Source organism: Lachnellula hyalina, assembly GCF_007821495.1.
Source record: "Lachnellula hyalina strain CBS 185.66 chromosome Unknown contig00053, whole genome shotgun sequence".
Taxonomy (NCBI): Eukaryota; Fungi; Ascomycota; class Leotiomycetes; order Helotiales; family Lachnaceae; genus Lachnellula; species Lachnellula hyalina.
Window position 1 is genome coordinate 67737 of NW_022157167.1, and position 21748 is coordinate 89484.

A 21748-nucleotide genomic window follows, 5' to 3' on the forward strand; every position below is an offset into this window, starting at 1 on the left:
AACACTCACTCGATTATTTTCTTCGCTATATGTACCTCGTTAAAATGAAACATCAATGTCTTTTATTATATGTAAACCTTTATAGTTCAGACTAGACTAGTAATTGAAATTCAAGCTTGGTGGAGTGGAAACTCTTACTCCAAATGAGGAATTGCAACAAATCACAAATACTTCGTACTGGTATCAAATAGTAAGGTAAGTGACTAAGGTGAAAGTGGTTGGTATAAATCTATACCCGAAATCTCACACTTAATAACAAATGCCGGATTCGCATGCCTAAATAGTTTTCTTGACAAAAGGTGTATCTTGAGATAGTTATTTAATTCCACATAGTGGCGGCTAAGGATATACATAACGTCTGATTCCGTTCCTTCCAAATCAAAAGATTCTTAGCACAAAGGTAGCGCGTAGGAATGACTGCGCCTCAATTTAGGCCGGCAATGACCACATGACACATCTTCGCCGTCGTAAATCGCGCGCCCCACCGTCATCACCAACATCGCATTGCGCATCGTACTTGACTCCACTCCTCAAACAGTAAACGTAGACACTTCTCATCATCATGTTACCCTCAGAAACGGATATTGCGAACTTCATTGCTTTTGCGCCCGAGGCGGATGAGGGAAAGGCCTTCGTGTTCCTCGAGGTAAGAGCATCGTCCTCTCGTCAAAGATAAGGATTGTTTATATACTTATGTGCACGCATATTGAAGGGCTCCAATTCGGTTGAAGAAGCTGTCACCCAGTTTTACGAGAACCCCGATAAATATTCGGAATCCGCAGCTGCAGTGTCTAGCATGTCCAGCATGTCCACTCCAATGGCCAGTGCCAGTGATGCCAAGGAGGCCAAGACGCCTATCTACTCTCCCCCGCCATATGCCCCACCTCCTGAGACGACGAGGACCATGCAGCAGCATCGACCTCATACAAATCCAGTTATCCAAGCTGGTCATGTCCGTGCTCGTGATGAGGTACGCTTCATCTTCATTTCAAGATGGAGATGAGCTAACATATTTTGACCTCAACAGCAAGAGATGCAGAACCTGTTACAAAGCGTTCAAATGGCTAATGGTATCTACAATAGCGATATTGAGCCAGAGCATGAATTTGATGGCTATTGCAACTGTGCAGTACATCAGTATAAGTATAGGAAGATGGCTCGGCTTGACGTTCAGAAAATGTGGTCAAAGGCGGTTTTATATCCGGGAGAAAAGGCCTACCATGACTGCTACCAAGCGAGCCTATTTACCAACAACCCTTACAGATACCGTATCGTCTCACCGTATGGAAACTTCATCTTTTCCTCCTACTATGTTCAGAAGCCTAGCCCCAGTTACTATGCTTCGTCCGTTCACCAGACTATAGCGCTGAATGCAGCTCTCAATCAGGAAGCACAGTCCTCCATTGATGCCAAAGAACCACGGATCAACATCTGGAATATCGAGCAATTAGAATCCTCAATGTCCAAGATGACTCTCGCCACAGATTCATCAAGCCAAGCTGATGAGGAGGAGGAGCCACCGGTCGAAAAAGGTAGCGCTGAAAAGGGTGGCCTCGAAAAGAGCTCTGCCGGAAAGCGTCAAAGTATGGCTGGTTCTGTCGCAAACAGCAAGACGGAAGGTTCAAAACCATCAAGGTTTGCAACCTTGAAAAAGGCCGTTGGTATGAAGTCGCCCGAGGAAAAGGCAGTTGCTAGGACACAAAAGATGGGTGCTAGCGGCCGAGTGTTGCGAAATGCTATCCTAGAAGAAGAGCAGGGTCGATGGCCAACACTGGAATGGCGACAGATCGTTGCGACCTACCAAGAAAAGGTTGGCATGACGCAGAAGATAGCCCACCTTCGAGCCCATCAACCTACTCAGTACCTGCACCTACTTCGTGCTGGATACTTCGAGCCCATTCCAGTAGCGTGGGCAAACCTTGCTTCCAATCCTCTAAAATTTAGCATTGAAGCCGCAGCTGGATGGCGGGGAATCACCCCAGCTTGGAGAGGATATGAAGATACGGCCGAGGAACGCTTGTATTGGGTTTTGAATCACAGAGAAGGAGGAGCGGGAGTCAGGATAAAGCCGGACATAATCTCTACGATGAACATGGCTCGTGCCAGGATGGCTTCTGCGGTTGAACCACCCCCTGCTTACTACTCCCCTAATGATATCTGCCATGTGCAACATACATCCGAGGGCTACTCAAAGCAGGTCATGCCCGCTCCTTTCATACCCTTTGATGCGCCTGAAGTCTCTACGGACGATACCATGATCCTGCTGGATGTTTCCGGATCCATGGACTTTGTTCCTGTACGACCAGTCTATAACCAGTATCTCATTACAGGCTATACCAAATCCACCCAGCCAAAAAACAAAGGTAAATTCAGACCCTATAACCGTATATATATTGTACTAACTTTTGTATCATAGATGTCGCCAAAGCCATCATCCGTCGCTTTACCGACGCAATGGCCAACCACGATCATAACTTCAGAGGTTACGATTTTACCACCTTTGCTAATCAAGCTAAGTACATTGGCGTCGTCAACCACCAAAACCTCGACGCAATGTGGCAAAATGTCAGAATCGGTGGAGGAACCCGAGTGATGACTGGATGGCAAAAGATCAAGGATCTCCATTTCCAAAAGCATTCTGAGTCAGCTACCCATCATCCAGTATATGGTTGGCAAGCCGGTCCACGCACTCCTATGCTGAGAATGCTTCTCTTGCTTGATGGCGAAGCGACCGATATGGATGAGTTTGAACTTGATCTGCTTGGTCTATCCTGGGTACACGTGACAATATTTTTGATTGGCGTTGATGGATGTCCGCATCATCATCGCCATGCCAATGAGCTACAGCGGATTAGTCAAGTCAATCATCACGTCTCATTTGTTGATGCACAGGGGAATACACCGGAACGTTTTGTTACGCATGAGCTGCTCAAGCGGCATCTGGGATATGAGGTTACGATGTCTGAATTCGAGGAGCTGGAACAACCGCCACCATACGCTGGATAAGGTAGGGATTTTGGTCGAATCGTTCGACGAGTTATAAGGTCTTTATTCCCAATCCCCATTTCACCGCCATAGCCACACGCTCTCTCGAGATAGCGTGGAGATTTGCAGAACAAAGAAACTGAGCATACAGTTTCGGCGCTCTAGGAATGACCAACAAAGATGTCTTACCTGTCCCTGATCCAGTTCTAGCTGTGTATCGGTATTCCTTGCGTGACGGGATCTGAATCCACATATTATACGTTGAAGGGGAACTATCCAAGTCTATGATGCTAGACTTATAGGTAGGATGAGCTACTGAGATACAAGTATCAGATTAATATGCGCCTCGTCAATTTACGAAGGCTTCGTGGAAGATTGGTGGGGGTTGAGTAGGGTGCAGTTAGACAGTATAGTTGTTGTCGCCAATAAACCGTTGACTACCTAAGAACGTTTCTAATGATTTCTTACCCGGAGCAATTATGTTGTCTATTATCTTAAATGAACTAAATCAATCATAGCATTTAACTTCAAAGTCCCTACCTACCTAGGTACCGTACCTTAGGTAAGGGATATATAAGCTAGCGACGCGATTCTCCCCCTTTTTATAGGCGACAATCACGTGTATATACCCTACGTCATGGTCCCCACGCGTTACTCTGGGCGCGCGCTGCCAAGGCAGGGGTATCAACTCAGCTACCATATTTTAAATCCCAAATAAAACACCCCAAAACTAAAAGTACAATGTCTCAATAACTTCACATAATACCCGAGACACAAATTCTCTACTTTACATTCCTTTCCGAACTCAAAATACAGCCAGGACCTAGGATGCGCGCCGCAACGCGGTTGCTCCCGAAAGCAGCATCGATATCGATATCGCTATCAACATCGCAATCTCAGAATCCCATCAGGCGAATTGTTACACAACCAGCGACGACGACGCCTTGCCGGGATTTTTTCTCTGGGACGAGAATTTTAAGGCAGAAGGATAAAGAGGATTCTAGGGCCAAAGCGAAGGAGCTGGGCCAGGATGAGCAGGAAAATGGGTTTGATAATCAGATGGATAATGCTATTGGGGAGCAGAGGGAACTGCAGGCTAGGACGCCGTGGCATAGGGAGGGCTCGGATAGACCGCCTGTTAAGAGGGATAGGAGTGCGGGGGCTATGACTAAGGGTTTGCTTGTCTCTCTGCTTTGAAGTTTTGAATTGTGCTAATCGATCGTGTTCTATCAATTAGGGAAATTCCTCACGACTCCCTCCCGCCTCATGAAACTCATACTACCGCTCACGACCCTCGACAAGAACAGCGATAGGAAGGATATTGAACCCCTAGCATTACTGGTTCATCCCCAACAACCACTCTCGTATCTCGAACGCCTAATCCAGTCAGAACTGCCTATGATAAAGACGAAGGATGGCAAAGAGAAAGTCCCAGATGTGTTCTTCCGCGCCGAAGACAGCGCTCAGGATGAGATTAAAGCTGATACGCGGGATTTCGACGAAGATGAGGATGCAGAAGAACATGGGAGCGATGAGCAGATGGTCGACGGCAAGAAGATGAAGCTGGGTAAGATCGAGTCTGGTTCTAAAGACACAGAGGCCAGAAAAGAGAGGCAGATCGAGGCCGGGCTAAGAGGCGGGCCAGGCGAAGGAGGGGTTGAAAGTTATTCTGGACGAGGCCACGAAAGCCCGTCTACAGATGGCGAGAAGAAATTTGTGCGCTGGTCGTCGTCTACCGAAATTGGAGATTTCATCCGTGATGCTGCGCGCGGCAAAGAGTTCGCGGTTGAGATCGAGGGCGCCAGTAAGGAGATTCGAGTCGGTGTTCCTAGCTTCAACGACCGGACGCATTATCTACGTGTTAGATTAAGGAAAGCGAGTAGGAAACTTGCAACCCTTACTACTTTGAAGAAGGAATGCGACGAGCTTGCTCATAGGAGCGCGCAGCGGATAGCAATGGGTGGGTTTGGTGTCATGCTTACGTGGTGGCTTGCGATTTACCATTTTACGTTCCAGACGGACTATGGCTGGGACACCATGGAACCCGTCACCTACCTTGTTGGGCTCTCGACGATCATGACGGGCTATCTGTGGTTCTTGTACCACAACCGCGAGGTTTCGTACCGATCAGCGCTCAATCTGACGGTATCTCGCAGACAGGATACGTTGTATCAATCGCGGGGCTTTGATCTGCAGAAATGGGAGGCGTTGATTGAGGAAGCGAATGCGCTGAGGAAGGAGATCAAGAGCGTGGCACACGAATATGATGTGGAGTGGGATGAGCGGAGCGACGAGGGGAGTGAGGAGGTGCATGATGCGCTGAAGCAGGAGCGAGCTAAGAATAGGAGTAAGAGGGAGGATGACGATGAGGACGGGGATGGGGGATCCGGAGATACGAAGGGGAAGGAGAAGAGTACTGGGAAGAAGGAATAGTCCGCCACTTACGTACGTTGTAGACATGTATATGTGGTGTTCATGTTTCGTTTTATATATCCGCATTGGCGCATGCGTATAGATGCTGCAATCTTACCAACAAGTTAGAAAGCAATATGATACCAATCTCTTGTTCATATCCTACCTGCCATACAACGCGGCTTCGATTCCCATTGCAGCCTTACTCCGCAACTGTCACATGAACTACATTACAAACAAAAGTCAAGTAGGCGATCGAGGACTTGACTTGATGGGTACCCGTACTCATGGATATCAAGTGACGGCTACGCACACTTTCCATCACGGATAGTCTCGGGGGTACTTGAAAATGGGAGCGAGCGAGCGAGCGAGTATAGCATCCACGGGTCTCGCTGTCATATACGCTTACTCCATAACTCTAAGGTGTGGGCTAGCGTTGCGTATAATATAGCATCCGTATCCTGGATCATCTAGTTGTAGATGCATGCGTGTAACGTGCGAATCGATGACGTCTGGTTGATCCGCGCTGTGGTGGAACGGAATACGGTGCGTGTGGTGGATGGGATTATACCGGGTATGGACATGTGCTGGTAAGCCGGGGCATAGCATAGCATAGTGGTTTCCTGGGGAAGTGGAGTTGTGTTGTGTTGCATTGTGCATGATGATATGGGGTTCGGGCTTGAGTCCAGGTCCGCGATACAAGCCTTGCTCAGGTTACGGAGTAAGGTAAGGTACCGCAAGCCCCCCCTTTTCCAGCCTTGTGTTACGATGGGGCTCGCTCGTGATTTCATGTTCGCTTACAGGTTACAAAAGAGAGAGAGGTGATGGTATTTTGGGAAAGAAGTGATGGCTTGTAGAGAGGTGGAATGTGTTTAAGGGGTGTGGTGAGTTTGGGGTTGTTGAATAAGGTAAGGTAGGGAGGTAGTTATACTTATGCGAGTGATGAGATAGATCAGCGTTGTGTTGAAGTCTAGGGGCTTCAATCGAGTGCAGGGGTTGGGGCCGGATTCGATGGTTGGCTGTTGTGTTGAGGTAACTTCCAGTTATTATATTCTTCTGTCTCCTAATACTGTTATTCAGTCTCCGTCGTAAAGAAGCTGAGCTCGAACATGGGAGAGAGAATGAACAGCGGGGAAAGCGACACGAGAAAGTGCATACTCTGGTGGTGGGGATTTTTAAGAGATAAAATCTTCTTGTGTCTTCATGAGGTACCGTACGTATTCCTCTATATATGGAGATCTTTTTAGTCATTCCGACTTCGTTCCATATCAGCAGTCCAGAACTGTTGAAAGCTTGGAACGCGTCGTCCTAACACAGACACAGATAGAAGCATGTGGACTCTTACCCCGTAACTCGCCCATGCTACTTGTCGGATACGATATAGAAAGAATCCAAGGAATGCTGTACCTACCACACCCTTATATCGGTACATGCATCCACCAACAACCTTACCTCGCAGTCCCTGCAGAATGCCTGGTTTCGGCCTTTATCCATCCCGCTATGCCCGTAAGGGGGGATTCTGAGGGGACGGGATAGAGATCCGGTATGTGGGTAGATGCCGCTCTGGCCCTACTGCAATCCAGGGACATGGTACTGGTTATTTCTAGGATTCGAACCTTATGTTGATCCTTGGACTGCAGTCGTTTGGCAAGGCTGAGACGCCTTTGAAGCATGATCTCACGTCAGGTAGATGTCCCTGTGTAGGCCACGTATCGCGCACTTTAGTAATGTAGCACTACTTTCATGATGCACCAATATATGCGACAAGATTGACCTCAGGGAGATCAGAAATTTGCATGGTTTTTGGTCAATTAAGTGTTGAGTATAATGCCAAAGATAAAAGAGTACTGTACTAATGAAAGAATTCGTAAGTCATTGGTATATGCCCCTTTTTGTGAAAACGATGCGTGTGTTGACAACCTTTGAGAAAGAGACGAAGGAGACCATTTCCAATGAAGCCACCCGGCCTTGTGCAACCTCATATCCGATAGTGTCGACCCCGACCATCATTCAATACAAGTTTCACCTCGCAACGTCTCTGACGGGATCATAGTAGCTTTTCGTGCGTTGCCTCTCGTCTTGCTCGTAGCCCTGGTGACCCTGTGTATAGCTGATGGTGCCGTATGACCCGTAGTCGTTCTCGTGACCAGAGGACGATGACTCTGTTCAATATCAGCATACTCACATATATCAAGCTGAGAACATTACGACAGCATCAACATATCTCGCTGATGTGTTAGAACCTTGTGTAGTTCAACCGGCAGGGAGGCGAAGTCAAGCATTATTGGCAATATCGGCAATGGATACTTCGCCAGATTTTTCAATATTTCTATCTGCCGAGCGTGGGGATAAAGAAGAATAAGTGAGAGGAGAAAACCCACCAGAGGTCATAGAACCGTATGATTGAGTATCGTAGTACGCACTGCTAGCACCAGAGCTCGCGCTCGCTGAATGCTCATGATGGGAACTATGCCGGGACCGCGTTTCCCAGAATCGCCATTACTGGGCAGATTCCTATTTCTTCCATCTCTATACCGGAACTTATGATATAAGAACCATCTTGCAATCCAATTCGGGCATTCGTCGGGGCTAGATCCAGCCAAATTCCAGTAATACGAAGTTTGTGCGTCGCCGGATTTGGCAATAAGTTTCATTGCCTCATCCTTTGACTTCTCATTGATATCACTCCAGTCGTAAGGAGGTATCCGCTTGCAATTCTCCTTGAGGTGGTGTTTGTCTGTTGTTAACCACTTGTAGTATTTGTCTGCTTCTTTCTGGATAGGTAGGGCTGTCAGTAAGCAGTTATGACCGTTCACATTAAGGTTGATGATCTCTACAGGGATTGAGGTCTAGCGAAGGCAAGGTAACTTACCGCCATCATGGTATATGTCTTCGTACCCATGTTAAGATGTCCCAAGAGTTCGTCTTTTGTTTGGCTCATGGCTAGAGGGGCGAGACGAGCCATGCTGGTGGTCTTGTTGCGGGGACTTTTGCTTCAGGGGTGGTTTTGATCTCGCGATAGGACGTGCAACTAGCTGAGTGCGTGATATGAGGACAAGGGTTTTGATGGCGAAGGTTTTGATATTTCACTCCAGGTTTTACCAGCGTGGAGACTCTTACAGGCACCCCTTAGATGCCTACTAAACAAACTCCAAGAACAGTGGCGTCATGAGGGCGACTCAAAACATCTTGAAGGACTATATGGTTCTCCACATATGGCGTGCATTTACAGGTTCTCGAGGATTACGACGAGCAAATTATCTCAAACGGCTGTTTACTGGTCATTGCCATCATATTGGCTTTTTGATGAGACAACGTCTTCAACCAGTGATTGCCGTAAATCAGATAATAGGTTGCAGCCCCGAAACCAAGCATCAAACAAGCATGCTTTTGCACATCCAGGCTCCTTCGTGGCTTTTTAAGGCCCTTTGGGCGATCATAGTTGGGCTGCAGAGCGGGTAAGGCTCCCTGTTGATCTCTTTCCAATGATATGCGAATATCGCTGCCACTCATCGGATATACTTTAGTGCAACGAATGGGAAAAGCATTAGCTGTGGGGAACATGCATCTAGCTAGCTCAACCTTGCTATTCAACGATTAATCTGGAAGGGCATAGTGGTCCCTGCATGGAAATGGTCTTACATGATAGGTGGTACAACATCGAGGACATGTATTTTCGGGAGCGGCCTGGTGAGTCCAGCCAGTGTCGACTAACGATGGCAGGTCAAGACTTGAAACAGGACAACGATACTTGGTATATTTAGTCTCGGTATTTAGTCAAACCAGAAGAGCGGAAACCCGAGAACCCGGTATCAAACAGCATAACAGCATCGATAAATATGAATAGTAGATTTTGACGTTACCAATGAGGGCAATCTAAGACATATTGAAAAGGTACTTGCCGGTCTGCAGACTTCTGCAGAAATAGGCCTATCAGCCAGGAGAAGCGGAGATTTGCAGGAGGATCTCAAATGCAGAACGAGAAAACGAATATGTTGATGAACCATGAACCTAGTCAGGCTGTACATCTGACGTATGGTAGAGAAGGATAATATGACAACTCATGATCTTATTATCCCTAGGCCTGGCTATCTCTCTTGCATGAAGCTACAATCGGCATTAGAGATCTGAGGAGGTTTGTTCCGGTTCCGTAAACCGAACTGCGGTGGTAGTCTCACTACAAAAGCAAGGCTGTTCGTGGGTGAGAAGGACGGCAGGGACGCCATATATCCAGCCTCGTGTAGGGTCACTTGGAAGGTCGTTCAGCCTTGGACAACAAGTTCAAGTAGAGGGGATGGAAACATTCTCAACATTCTCAACATTCTCAATTGAGTCCTCAGTCTAGAAGGAGACTTGGTTCCTGACTTCTTACCGGCAATATTAGCGTGGCTACTATCGATCGGGGTCCTAGTGGCAAACGCCGTTGTCTTGGACCAGAGTATATATCAGAGGCGATGTATTATATCAGACTCCCAAAGAATCAGCCAGCCAGTGTCATAAGATATATACTATACCTAGGTAGCTGCAAGTTCGTTGTTCTCACCGGCATGCATTTCGTAACTACCTGCGCTCAAGTTGCCAAGGAGAAACGCCAGAGGTTACACTCGTCGATATCTAGAAGACACAGTGACGCTATGGCTACTCCATACCGCTATTTGGTATCGAGTTTCTTCCTTCGTATTGTCTCCTACAAGAGCAAAGTCAGCGCAGCCAGTACCTGAATACGAGTACAGTGGTGGAAGTTAGCCATGCGGTCTTAAAACTTGACAGCACTTAACGAATCCCTTACTTACTTATTCGTTACTACGAATAGTATCAGAAACAAAGGATGGGTATTCCCAGCTGTGTTCGTATTTCTTGCTTTTGGAGTCAAAAACAATAATGATTTGGTACTGTACTGTATTGTACTGTAGTGTTGTGCTGTGTTCTGTTCTTTGAAAGGTGTTCGTGCATGGGCCTTGTTCTCCAGCCAAGTTGCGATGTCGGGTGGTTGCATGGGGGTTTTCCGCGTTGCGGGGTGTGCGAGAGAGAAAAAAAAACACCCCCCTCCCCCTTTCTGGTTCTGGAGCTCCCATCTACCACAAACCAGCAGACGAAAACACAAGACGGGAAGAGTTTGGACGAGAGAAGTCGTACTGCTAGGAACAATCATTCAGCTACTCCCTACTATAACTATCGCTGCTCTCCCCGTACCAGCCCAGCTTCTGAAAGGTGGAACGATCAGGATACAACCGCAGAGCGCATATTCAACCCGCTTGAAGCTTCTCCTACAAAGAATTCCTCCCCCATACCTTTTCACGCCCTTCGAAAGTCCTGCAAGCGACCATTGGCAGACAAGAATCATCAAAGACCACTACCATAGCTCAAGTACTGGCTCAAGAAAGACAGCATGGCACCCGGTCCGACCATTGTACATCTGCCAAATGGCCAGAACTTGACTGTTATGCCCGTCTTCGGAGGCTACTTCTTCAAATCCAATGCGCTCAACATCCACAGCAGTGTTTTCCCTGCCGGCTGGACCGTCATCATTCAGTCTGAAGAATACGCGGACGAGCAAGAGAATGAGGCGGACTCAAGCCGGGTAGAACTCAGTGGCATGCCAAAAGAAAGGCCCCGTCACATTCGTGCCTTCAGGCAACCTACGTTGCAGAACGATAACCTTTTCATATCATCGATATCGAATCCCTCGAGTAGCGACTTCAAACCCCCCACAAGCCCAACTCGACAGATTGCCATGATGCTGTGGGCTTCTCTATACTGGTACTTTCACTTGAAGGAACCGTCGCCGTATCTTACGACTGAAGCATCAAAGAACACACCAGAAGCTGGGAAACCAAGGGCAGATTGGCGTATAAACATCAAGCGGGAGGGGGTCTTGAGGGGCCGAAATCTGCTGCAGAAGCTGGAGAGAATGGGCCTGATCACATCTGAAGACTCGTCGGTTGGCATAAACCCACAGGAGAATACCCCCAACGGGTGGTCGGAGATGTTCACTTCGAGACGGACATATTGGCAGTTGTCTGCAAAGCTCTTTCTCTTCACCTTCACGCCTGCAACTGGAACCCCCTTTCCAACATCCCCATTGAACAGCCGGCCAAACTCTCCAGTTCGAGGTGAACCCAGGAACCAGCCCCCAAACCAGAACGGATTCGACAGAACCTCCCCCCCTTGCGAGCCCGGGTTTGCCCCCATCGAGCACAGGGCTATGGTCACCACAGACACCAGGCCCTTTCTCGTCCGGAAGCCATCTACCAACGTATTTCCCCCCGCCTCCCGTCCAATACACCATGACATCCGGCGTACGGCATCCCATCCGTCCAAAACCGCCGCGCCAAGGTGAAATGTTCTATACCCGCTACATACCAAGCATGGGCCAATATCTCTCATTCCGTTGCGCGTCCCTAGCCTCCAAAGCCGTAGCTTACAACGGCCCTGTCTCCTCCCCCCACCCCGCAAGGCATTCTGCAGCCTCATCTCTCTCTTCCCTCCCTGCGCATGTCTCCGCTCTAGACATCACGCCCCCACCCCCAAACTCATCTTCAGAAACAGAAGACACAACCCTAATGACCGACGTGCAACTCTTGCACAAATGGATGAACGACCCGCGCGTCTCGCGTTTCTGGGGCTGTTCTGGCCCTGTAAAAATACAAGAAGACTTTTTACGCTCAAATCTCACTTCGAACCACTCGTTCCCGGCTATCGGGATGTGGGATGGCAAACCGTTTGGGTATTTTGAGCTTTACTGGGTCAAGGAGGATATACTTGGGAGGCATTTGGGTGATGGGGCAGGGGATCATGATAGAGGTGTCCATGTTCTTATTGGGGAGCAAGAGTTTAGGGGCAAACATAGGGTGCAGTGTTGGCTTACAGCCTTGGCGCATTGGGCGTTTGTGCAGGATTATAGGACGAATGCTGTAGTGCTTGAACCCAGGGTTGATAATGAGAGGTATGTTTTTTCTCACTCCCTCCTGTTTGAGAAAGAAGAAGCTGATGTTTGGGTTGCTAGATTCATTTCACTTCTCAATGATGCGGGGTATCTGAAGGAGAGGGAGATCACGTTCCCGCATAAGCAGAGTGCGTTTGTGAAGTTGCGAAGAGAGAACTTCGAAGCGCCTGCGCTGTGAATTTGTAAAAGGGGCGAGCAAGATATCAAGGTGTAGATGATGATACTTACATACGCATGATTACAAACGGTCTAATGACATTGTCATGAGACACACTCTTATGATTTTCCACGCAGCCACAGACAGAATTGAAGGCTAATTTGAGCACAGCACTGTCTATGCAGAGATGAGGCACCAACTTAGATCTGGCACCGCAGAAAGCTAAAAAAATATTTCATTCCACCAAAGTCATCAATTAAATTCACTCGCAGAAATTTTCTCTATCCTAAGCACCTTCATAACCTTTCCCCTGTCCGTTCTTAATCAACCCAGTGGTTAATCAACAATCAGATTATTCGCATGCAATCCTCGATACCCACACATTTTCCTCTCCTCTCTTCTCTTCTTTCCTGTTCAAGTTCGGGGTCTACGGTATCTAGTACCGATAAGAACCGCCTGATTGCTGCTGTTGAGGCGGATATCCATTGTCGTATTGCGGGTTGTTTTGTCGCGGTGGTCTGTACTGCTGTTGGGGTGCGTAGCCGTTATCGTATTCGGTATTGTTTTGTTGGCCACTACTGTACTGCTGTTGAGGTGTGTAGCCATTATCGTATTGAGGATTGCTTTGTTGTTGTCCACCATACTGTCCACCACCATACTGCTGTCCATTGCCATACTGAGGACGATCATCGTATTGCTGCTGCTGTTGGCCACTGCCGCTGTGCGAAGCATCATCGGCTCTCTTCCCATTGGCCATCTCTTCCTCAGTCGGCATGTTGACTACCATCATGTACATCACATTCTATTATCTCCGTTAGCCCAGCCCTCTATTTCCACATGCCGAAAGAAAATAAAATATACCTGGTTTAGAAACTTCTTCATATTCCCCGTCAACAGTCCGCCTCTCTTCTCTTTAGGAGACCTGTCTCTCCTCCCTCTTCTTCTACCCTTGTAATTTCGACTATACTGGTTCTCCTCTTGATTCCCGTACCCTTGATTTCCACTCTGCGGTTTCTGGGCATCGGGTTTCTGGCCATAGTTCTTTGCCGCACTTGCTAGACCCCCGATGAGACCACCGCGGCCGCCGGAACGACCTGCTATTTTCCCACCTGTGACGAGCGCGATTAGGCTACCAGAGGAGGCGGGGTGGTTAGGGTCTGAGTAGCGGGAAGTAAATTTTGCTTGTGGGACGTTGGCGAGCATGCTATTGGGGTTTTGGCTAGCCTTTGTTTCGATATCTCAAGTCAGTGTAACGTTCAAAAGATTAGGGGAAAGGGAAGTGGAACGCACATATTCAGCAGTTGCCCTCCGATCAAAATACCCGGCCACGAAATCTCTACTCCTCGCCATCTTGCCCAGCTTCTTCTCAGCATCCTCTCCCGTCTGCGAAGCTAGCTTGTCCAGTGTTGGAAACACAAGCGGTGCTGTCTCGGGGAACTGCCACTCGCCGTGCGTGACGCCGTCCGATTGGCGGAGTTTGGATGTCATGGATGCAGGTTTGGTGCGCGATGCAATGGTTGCGTTTAGGTCCACGGCTTCGACGTGGTTTGAGGATGCCGGGTTCCAAGTCATGATCAGGCAGAAAAGCCCTCGCGGACGGAAGAACTCGTCGTTGATTTTGGCGAGGAATGTGTTTGTTCTGCGCAAATATCAGCATTTGTTTTTCTTCTGCTCCTCATCCACATCGCATCTTAGAATACGTACCGCTCTCTGCCTTGCACCTCAATGGCAACCTCACTTCCCTTCCGGATCGCATACCCCACCGCCGATCCAATGGCCAATGGCAACGGAATCGTAGCTAGCGCTGCGAAATTAACGGTTTTGATCCAGGGGTTCGCAGTACTGTTTTTCTCGAATGAGTCCAAGAACTCGAGCCAGGTCGCTTGGTCAATACCGCAGTTCTCGAGGATGGGCGCGTAGGCTCTGATGAAGCCGCGGCTGCGGTCCTTTGGTCTTCGTTGTGGGATCACGACGGGGAAAGGAAGTCGTTGTCGTTCTCGTGGTGCTTGTTCGGAATAGCCTGGCGGGGGGTGGTGCTTAAAAAGTCGTCTCCGGTTGGTGGTGGGCCGTTCTCTTCGATGGGGCTTCTGAGTTCGTCTTGTGCTTCATCGAGAGCCCAGTCGTCTTCGAGCTCGTCTTCGGCTTCGTCTTCAGGAGCCAGGCCACGACTAGCACTGGCTTTCTCGTCTGGATATTGGCTGGGACTCGATCTTTCATCTTGAAAGCTTCTCTCACGTTGGTGTTGACCGGGACTGGGCATCTGATTCCGATATGGGTTGTTGCTAGCTGGCTCGCCCTGACTAGGCCTGTCGTCCCCAAACGGGTTCTGGCTAGCCTTCTCATCTGAGTACTGACCAGAACCCATTCTCTCACCCTGATACTGCGAAGAACCCGTCCTTTCAGCCCCATACGGTCGGTCATAACCACCCTGTGCCTCATCCGGATACCGTTGCTCCCTATTTCCACTATTCTGTCCTTGAGAATAGCCACTCTGCCCGGGAGGATAATTTGGCGCATCATAAGCAGGCGGCGGCTCATTCATATTTGGGCCCGGACCCGGACCCGGACCATCCCTCCTCTCTTCTCTTTGTCGATACGGGATGTCCTGTCTCAAACCGCCCTCTGACCTCATCTTCTCCTCCTTCCCCTCCTTATGCGCCTGAATGCTCTCAGACAAAAGCCCTATGCCACTAGCAAGGCCCGAAATAAGTCCCCCGCCCTGCCTGCGCTCTCTGCGTCCTCCTCTTCTGCGACCTCCTCCATCGTCATAGTCGTCATCACGACGGGCTTCGCGACGGGCTCGCATTGTAGTGACTTGGAATGAGTATATAAAATTCTGGTTGTGGTTATAATTGTGATTGGAGAATGAAAGCTTAAATATAAATAGGCTTGAAGTTCTGCAATGAATGATTTTTCTGAAATAGGAGGTGCAGAAGTGTTTGTAGATATAAGTACTCCCACTTAAAGGAGTAAGATCTTGTAAGCAGTTGAGGGGTCTGCTGCGCTGCTTGCGCGGGGAATTGACCTACCTACGCTTGTTTAGGTAGTGGTATCGAACCTGACTGGTTCTTTGTACCCAATTGCAGGGCTTCGTATAGACCCGTTTCACTGATGACTCGGTTGTGCCGTGAAATGGTTTCAATGAAAACCGAATGTTAATATTAATTGGTGCTGCATCTGAAAAAATGGAGGGGCTGTGGATACTTCAAGTTGTGGCGTATATCAGTTACAGAGGTATTGTCAAGACTAATTTAAGATGGACAGGATGAATTGACCTATCAGGGATGAGAGATCAGCGCCCTTATCCAACTGTTTTGGGAAAGCTGGATGTTGAGGCGAGGCTTGGCCTGTTTGGGATACCTAGATGTTGAATAAGGTAATCTTACATGTACTTACTCTATAGTAGGCATATATAGGTAGGTAGGTAACTTGCCTATATTACCTTGCATCTGTCTGTAATATACGATTGTACTAGATTTTTATATATTCAGCTATTCCGGAATTATTCTTAATATGGTATAGAAAGAGGTCTCTCAGCATGGTCACTGCAAGAGGTTTCTCAGCAAGTCAATCCCCGAATAAAGCAGCTCCTCCAGGGACTTAGGTAAGTATTCAGCTGATAGATACCTTGCATTGCCTCATTATCTACATCTGGATGGATCTAAGTAGAAAAACTGCAAGTTTTATAACAGTAATAGTCGGCTGACTTCTCCTACGCGTTCGTTTGTACTCGGAGTAAGCTGACGCTGACAATGACTCGATACGACACTGTACGTCCCCATCCCACCCTTGCTTCGCCCTCGCCCGCCCTACCGGTACCCAGGCCAGGCTAGAGCTACTGTTCTGTAGGTACGCTACGATAAGAAACAAGCGATAAGCACATCCCTCCCCTCAACCTCCCCTCCCTGTCTCTTCTTCCCGTAGTGACTGGCAAAGTATGCCCTGCATTAACAGTTTATCATAGAATTTGTCTTTCTAAGATAAATACCGAGTACTATAGAATTAATGATATTAGAATTATGAACTCAAATTATTAATTGCAATTAAAGCTTCATACTAGCTTATATGGTGGTAGACACTTATTAGGCCTGCGGGGTGAAGTTCCTCAAGCTAGAAAGCCCCGCTTAAACCCCATCTTCCGGGAGTGTCTGAACTATACTTCTTATATTTTGAGTTCTAAACTGCTAGCTCAGGGCATACTTTGCGAGTCACGAAGTACCACGGTAGTCATGGCAGCAGTTTCAAATCCGATGCAAGTAGATTCGCTGGCCCAAGCTCGCCAAGCCTATGTATACCTCGAAGAACGGGTATAAAACCCCTCCTTGATTGACCACCACTTGCATTCCGTCAGGAACTCGACACTATGTTCCTGTTCTTGCATTGATTATTTATCAAAAGCTAACTTTCTGACCCCCTTCTCCGTAGCTAAAAGCGACTTCAGGAACCACGTCCTCTCGGTCGATCCCCATTATCGACTTGACACCCTCCTTCTCATCATCTCTCGCCGACCGCCAGAAGGTAGCAAACAAAATCCACGATGCTTGTACCACTATAGGATTCTTCTATATCAAAGGTCATGGCATTCCCAACGGCGTGTGCGATGATGTCCTCAAACTCGCGGAGCGATTCTTCCACGAATTACCAGATCCCTCGAAAGAAGCAATACATATGAAGAACTCTCCACAGTTCCGCGGATATGAACCAGCTGCATACTCGTCGTCGAATAATTTTACAAGCAAAGAGACGAAGGAGGCGTTCAATTGGGGATACGAACCTGGGCTCGATCCAACGGGGGGTGATGGAAAGTACGTTGAAATTGATGGCAGCTCGGATGGAAGCAAGAATCAGTGGCCTTTAGAGGATGACTTGCCTGGATTTTACAAGGGAATTGCTGAATACTATTCCCATGTAAGCTCTGTTAAAATGTCGCCACTAGGCTACAGCTTGCTAATCTTCCATTACAGGTCTTGCAATTATCTCGCCATCTATGCCGTCTCTTTGCCCTCTCCCTTAACCTCAAGGAAGACTTCTTCGATCCAATGATAACACACCCAGGTGGAATAGCACGGCTGATTCGATACCGACCAAGCTCCAATCCGAAACCCCTGTCCGAAGTCGATGAGAACGAGGAAATTGGCTTGGGTGCGCATTCGGATTACGAGTGTTTTACACTTCTACTCCAAGACTCGAATCCTGGTCTCGAAATACTGGGTTCTGATGGACACTGGATAAGCGCACAACCCGTCGAGGGTGGGATTGTAGTCAATGTGGCTGATTTCTTGATGAGATGGACCAACGACAAATACAAAAGTACTGTTCATCGAGTAGTCAATCGAACGGCGAAAGAGAGATACAGTATCCCTCTTTTCTTCTCTATCAATTATGATGAGACCGTTGAGACGCTTCCTTCTTGTATAAGCGAAGATAATCCTGCCAAGTACCAACCAATTGCGGCAGGCCAATACGTCCTCGATCGACTGTCTTTGACGTTGAAAACTGGAAAATACTGATAGAATTTATGGGGGCCACGTTGAATGAGAAATTGAGGGTACTCGATGGCTGGAAGAAACTCAACGCTGTCGTCCATCCTAGGTACACAGTATATATGGGCATTAGAGCTTCTGACATGTCCCGTACACAGTCAATAAGAAGTCTTTCATTTGTCTGTTTAGGCTGGGACATTTTATGCGTCTTATTTGTCAACACTGCAATATCAATACAGAACATTGTTTCAGCACCCAGTCTAGAATTTCTGTCTGTTGGGGCAAGATGTATAGCCTTTCATACGAGGAAGCTGTCCCTAAAGTTCTGCACTCCTCTCTCAACTCCTCTATCTTCAACACTATTTCCAACATGCATAAATATGTAAAGTTGCTCTGTAGACGAGGCTTGGAGCGATCTGAGATAGCTTCAGCGGCTCAACGACTACGTGACCTACAAAGCCATGCTGGTGGCTTTCATCTCAGTCTCACCCGTTTAGCCATGGCATAAATTACATTGAACATATATTTGAAGCATTTAAGCTGCTCCCAGCAGTCTTTCAAGTCATGTAACACGTTTTTGAATTCAAGGAGTTGAACTGTTGCCTGTTTTACACGTGATCTTGCCACGTACGTCAGTATCCTCCTCGCACTGTTTCCCCAAATTAACAAACTTGCCCTCTCATATGAGTACTTTAACCAACAATCACGCTCTCAATATAACAAATTTACAAACATGGGCATTCCTTCTTCGGTCAAGTGGTACCATCTTCTCGGCTTCGTCATCATCGTCGGTACTCACGACGCCTACCTCTACACCCTCCGCAAAGCCCACGACCTCTATTGCCATACCCTCGACGCAGCAGCCTCGCACAGTTTCAATATCGCCCCTACGCCCCTGACAGACAAGTCCCTCCTCTACCAAACAATATCTCCTGCACCTCCCAAACCATTCCACCAATTCGCGTCCCTGCCCGCAGAAGTCAAGTGCCACATCTGGCGCCTTGCCTGTCAAGAACCCAGGACCATAGAAATCCGCCAGCGCGCTGAAAAGCGCGTCCTCGGATCCCTGTACTCCATTTGCAAAATCCCCATCCCGCTGCATGTCTGCACCCAGTCTAGACACGAAGCCTTGAAGTTCTATGAGCGCAGTTTTACCACGTCTGATATACTAGCTGAGGGAAAGGGTATATATGTCAATTTCTCACGAGACACGTTGTATTTTGGCCAGCGTGCTGATTTCTATGCTCTACTCGCTCGTGCCAAATCCGGTGTCGTGAAGGGTCTAGATCAGGTCAGGAATCTGGCTGTGAAATATTCAAAGGCGGGGGATGTGACGAGGTGGGATTTTGGTGTTCTGAAGGATCTTGAGGTTATTGTTCTGGTGGCTCAAGATGGGCGGAAGAGAAGGTTTGATCTTGGGAGAGAGCCGACGTTGGAGTTGGGGAGTCAGGGGACGCGTAATAATGTAAGTGGTTTCTCCTATCTGGTTTCTTCTTTCTTCCTTTCTTCCTTCCTTCTACTTTAGACCTTTGCACACATCTGGAAATCGCGAGTCCTGAGCCATCGCATACATACAATACACCTCGACTCAAGTCGAACAATATTTCTTGATAAACGATGCTGATTTCTACCGCACACCTTGCAGGTCGCTAGCATGTCAACTTTTGAAATGAAGCTTGAGCAGCTGCTCCGCACCAGGGAGGCCTGGACACCACCTACGGTTACGCCCGGGATGTTTGTTAAGGGGGAGACTGATAGCTGGGTTGTGAAATCTAGAGGATTTTAATTAGTCCGCAGCTACAAGTATAGTAGGTAGTATATATGGCACAGAGGGAAATAATACAAACTCCAGCTTGCTCCATGAGGCCGAAAGGTAATTCAAGCCACGGTTTTTACTATAGTAAGGATTCACGGTGATAGCATGGTGATCTGCTTGCTATATGCAAATACTATTCCTAGCCATTTGGTTAGGGGAATAGCGTATGCACTATGTAAAATATATTATCTGGACCCAAAACAAGAATCAGCCATGAGGACCATAACATATAGTAAATTCACGTGACTGTCGCCTATGGAAAGGGGGGTGAGAATGGAAGCGAATAGTAGTAAACCTTGATTTGTTGAGTCATCAAAGAGGGTGGAAGGATAGGAGTTCCATACCAGCACTTATGCCACTGCTGACACTAATCCCATTCGCCGAAACATCGGGGTAGCCTCGACCGAGCTTGTGATAGACACCGCCATTGCGCCGAAGCTATCATTGTCCGAATAAAAGGCGTATGGGGGATTGTGATTGCTAAAGTATCTTATGAAGGACTAGAGCATTAGCTGGGGTTCAAAATCCAAGTATGAGCATCGTCGGATTGCCCCTGATAAGAGCATGAAGGGACATGTACACAGAGCCAGAGGGCGCTGATCATGACTTACGGATCCAAGTCCGCTACATTACTTGATACCATGCTGTCGGATAGATTATCATCAGCTGAATATAATGCCACTGTGCTGGCACGGCGTTCAAGATCCCATCGTTGAACGAGTGCGCAGTAGGACCATAAATGATCATGAATATAAATTCGGGCATTGAGTATTGTGGCCTGGCCTAGAGAATATAGTCTCGACAAATAAGAGAGCGAGTAAGTCGCGACACCTCCTCCATACACTTATGGGTTAGGTACACACCAGCGCATCTTTCTATTCATTAAACACTGCAATCAAGCCTCGATATTAAGGGTCCAAGGTGCCGAAAATAAGTCAAAATGAAATGTGTAAATACTGCAGGATCGGCACAATACGTACATCGAAACGGGAAAGTGGCACTAATCAAATCTTATATAGCACTAATATCAACCTCTGAGCATATATCTTGCCAGGAAATTAAACTGCACGTTGAAGTTGAGGCTAGGAACGAATTTATGCCTCACAAGAGGCTTTCTTTAACTTGAAGGTGGTCAGCAAACGGGTCTCGATAGGAAGAAGAATGATGTGAAGCACAGAGCAATCTTGAAATACAGGTTATAGAGATGGGATGATATCTGTCACGAAAAACTTCTGTCTCAGGGTTGTTGGTTCTCGTAGTTGTATGCAGCTCATACCTAAAAAATTGCAGCCTCCCTTTGATATAGTGCCCTAGTCCCCCCAAGTATTTTATTGGCTATCGTAGTAGACAAAGGGTCCTGTTCGAACAGCATTACCATCGCTGTCCTCATTCGTCCTTGATTCCTGGTAGACATTTCCCATCCACAAAATCGCCAATGTGCTTCCTTAGTTCTGCGCCTCCAGCGGCATGTATACCAACTCCTCATAGCCCTCCACACCATGCGTATCCATCAAGCCTTTCGTCCACTCCTCCGTAACATACTCCGGCAGCACCAGCTCAAGTTCACCAAAGTAATTGGCGCTATCCCCTTTCCTGACAAACCCCAAACTTTCAAACAGCTTGATGCTTGACTGATTGTCTTCACCAATCTTGACTTTGAGCTTGAAATCATGGTCCAGATGTGCCCAGTTCGGATATGGAGTATGGCTGTGTTCGGACAATGATCGGAATGCTGTAGGTATGACGCCTCGGAGAAACTCGTTCCGAATGTCATGGAGATGCATAGCCATATAGTGAATGAACGTGGCGATTGCTGCACGGCCATAACCTTGTCTGCGTTTTGATGGGGAAGCGATCCTAGAGAAGAGCGTAGAGTTAGTTTTGTGGCCTGCGGGGCGTAAAATGATTGTAATCTAGGGGGTCTTACATGAGCCTATGGACCGGTGAAT

The 21748-nt window shown here is 47.8% G+C and overlaps 6 protein-coding genes across 6 annotated transcripts; 4 read left to right on the forward strand and 2 right to left on the reverse strand.

Moving 5' to 3' along the window:
* Window positions 1-562: 562 nt before the first annotated feature.
* On the forward strand, window positions 563-3006 carry LHYA1_G004663 (uncharacterized protein; the record flags this gene model as incomplete). Its single annotated transcript, XM_031149620.1, has 4 exons — window positions 563-646; window positions 713-970; window positions 1028-2363; window positions 2417-3006. 4 exons carry the CDS (start codon window positions 563-565, stop codon window positions 3004-3006), a joined length of 2268 nt encoding a protein of 755 aa, XP_031006000.1.
* An 807-nt stretch (window positions 3007-3813) lies between these two features.
* mcu-1 (Calcium uniporter protein, mitochondrial) lies at window positions 3814-5418 on the forward strand (the record flags this gene model as incomplete). The annotated part of the gene is made up of 2 exons (XM_031149621.1): window positions 3814-4159; window positions 4223-5418. 2 exons carry the CDS (start codon window positions 3814-3816, stop codon window positions 5416-5418), a joined length of 1542 nt encoding a protein of 513 aa, XP_031005993.1.
* A 2366-nt stretch (window positions 5419-7784) lies between these two features.
* Window positions 7785-8362, reverse strand: LHYA1_G004665 (uncharacterized protein; the record flags this gene model as incomplete). The annotated part of the gene is made up of 2 exons (XM_031149622.1): window positions 7785-8246; window positions 8270-8362. The coding sequence occupies 2 exons, from the start codon at window positions 8360-8362 to the stop codon at window positions 7785-7787; spliced, it is 555 nt and encodes a 184-aa protein (XP_031005994.1).
* A 2424-nt stretch (window positions 8363-10786) lies between these two features.
* Window positions 10787-12521, forward strand: iucB (N(6)-hydroxylysine O-acetyltransferase; the record flags this gene model as incomplete). The annotated part of the gene is made up of 3 exons (XM_031149623.1): window positions 10787-11510; window positions 11554-12343; window positions 12404-12521. 3 exons carry the CDS (start codon window positions 10787-10789, stop codon window positions 12519-12521), a joined length of 1632 nt encoding a protein of 543 aa, XP_031005995.1.
* Window positions 12522-12936: 415 nt separating this feature from the next.
* LHYA1_G004667 (uncharacterized protein) lies at window positions 12937-15306 on the reverse strand (the record flags this gene model as incomplete). The annotated part of the gene is made up of 5 exons (XM_031149624.1): window positions 12937-13302; window positions 13362-13724; window positions 13791-14139; window positions 14205-14423; window positions 14471-15306. The coding sequence occupies 5 exons, from the start codon at window positions 15304-15306 to the stop codon at window positions 12937-12939; spliced, it is 2133 nt and encodes a 710-aa protein (XP_031005996.1).
* Window positions 15307-16252: 946 nt separating this feature from the next.
* Window positions 16253-18010, forward strand: encD_1 (2-oxoglutarate-Fe(II) type oxidoreductase; the record flags this gene model as incomplete). Its single annotated transcript, XM_031149625.1, has 3 exons — window positions 16253-16270; window positions 16926-17408; window positions 17465-18010. The coding sequence occupies 3 exons, from the start codon at window positions 16253-16255 to the stop codon at window positions 18008-18010; spliced, it is 1047 nt and encodes a 348-aa protein (XP_031005991.1).
* Between the last annotated feature and the right edge of the window lie 3738 nt (window positions 18011-21748).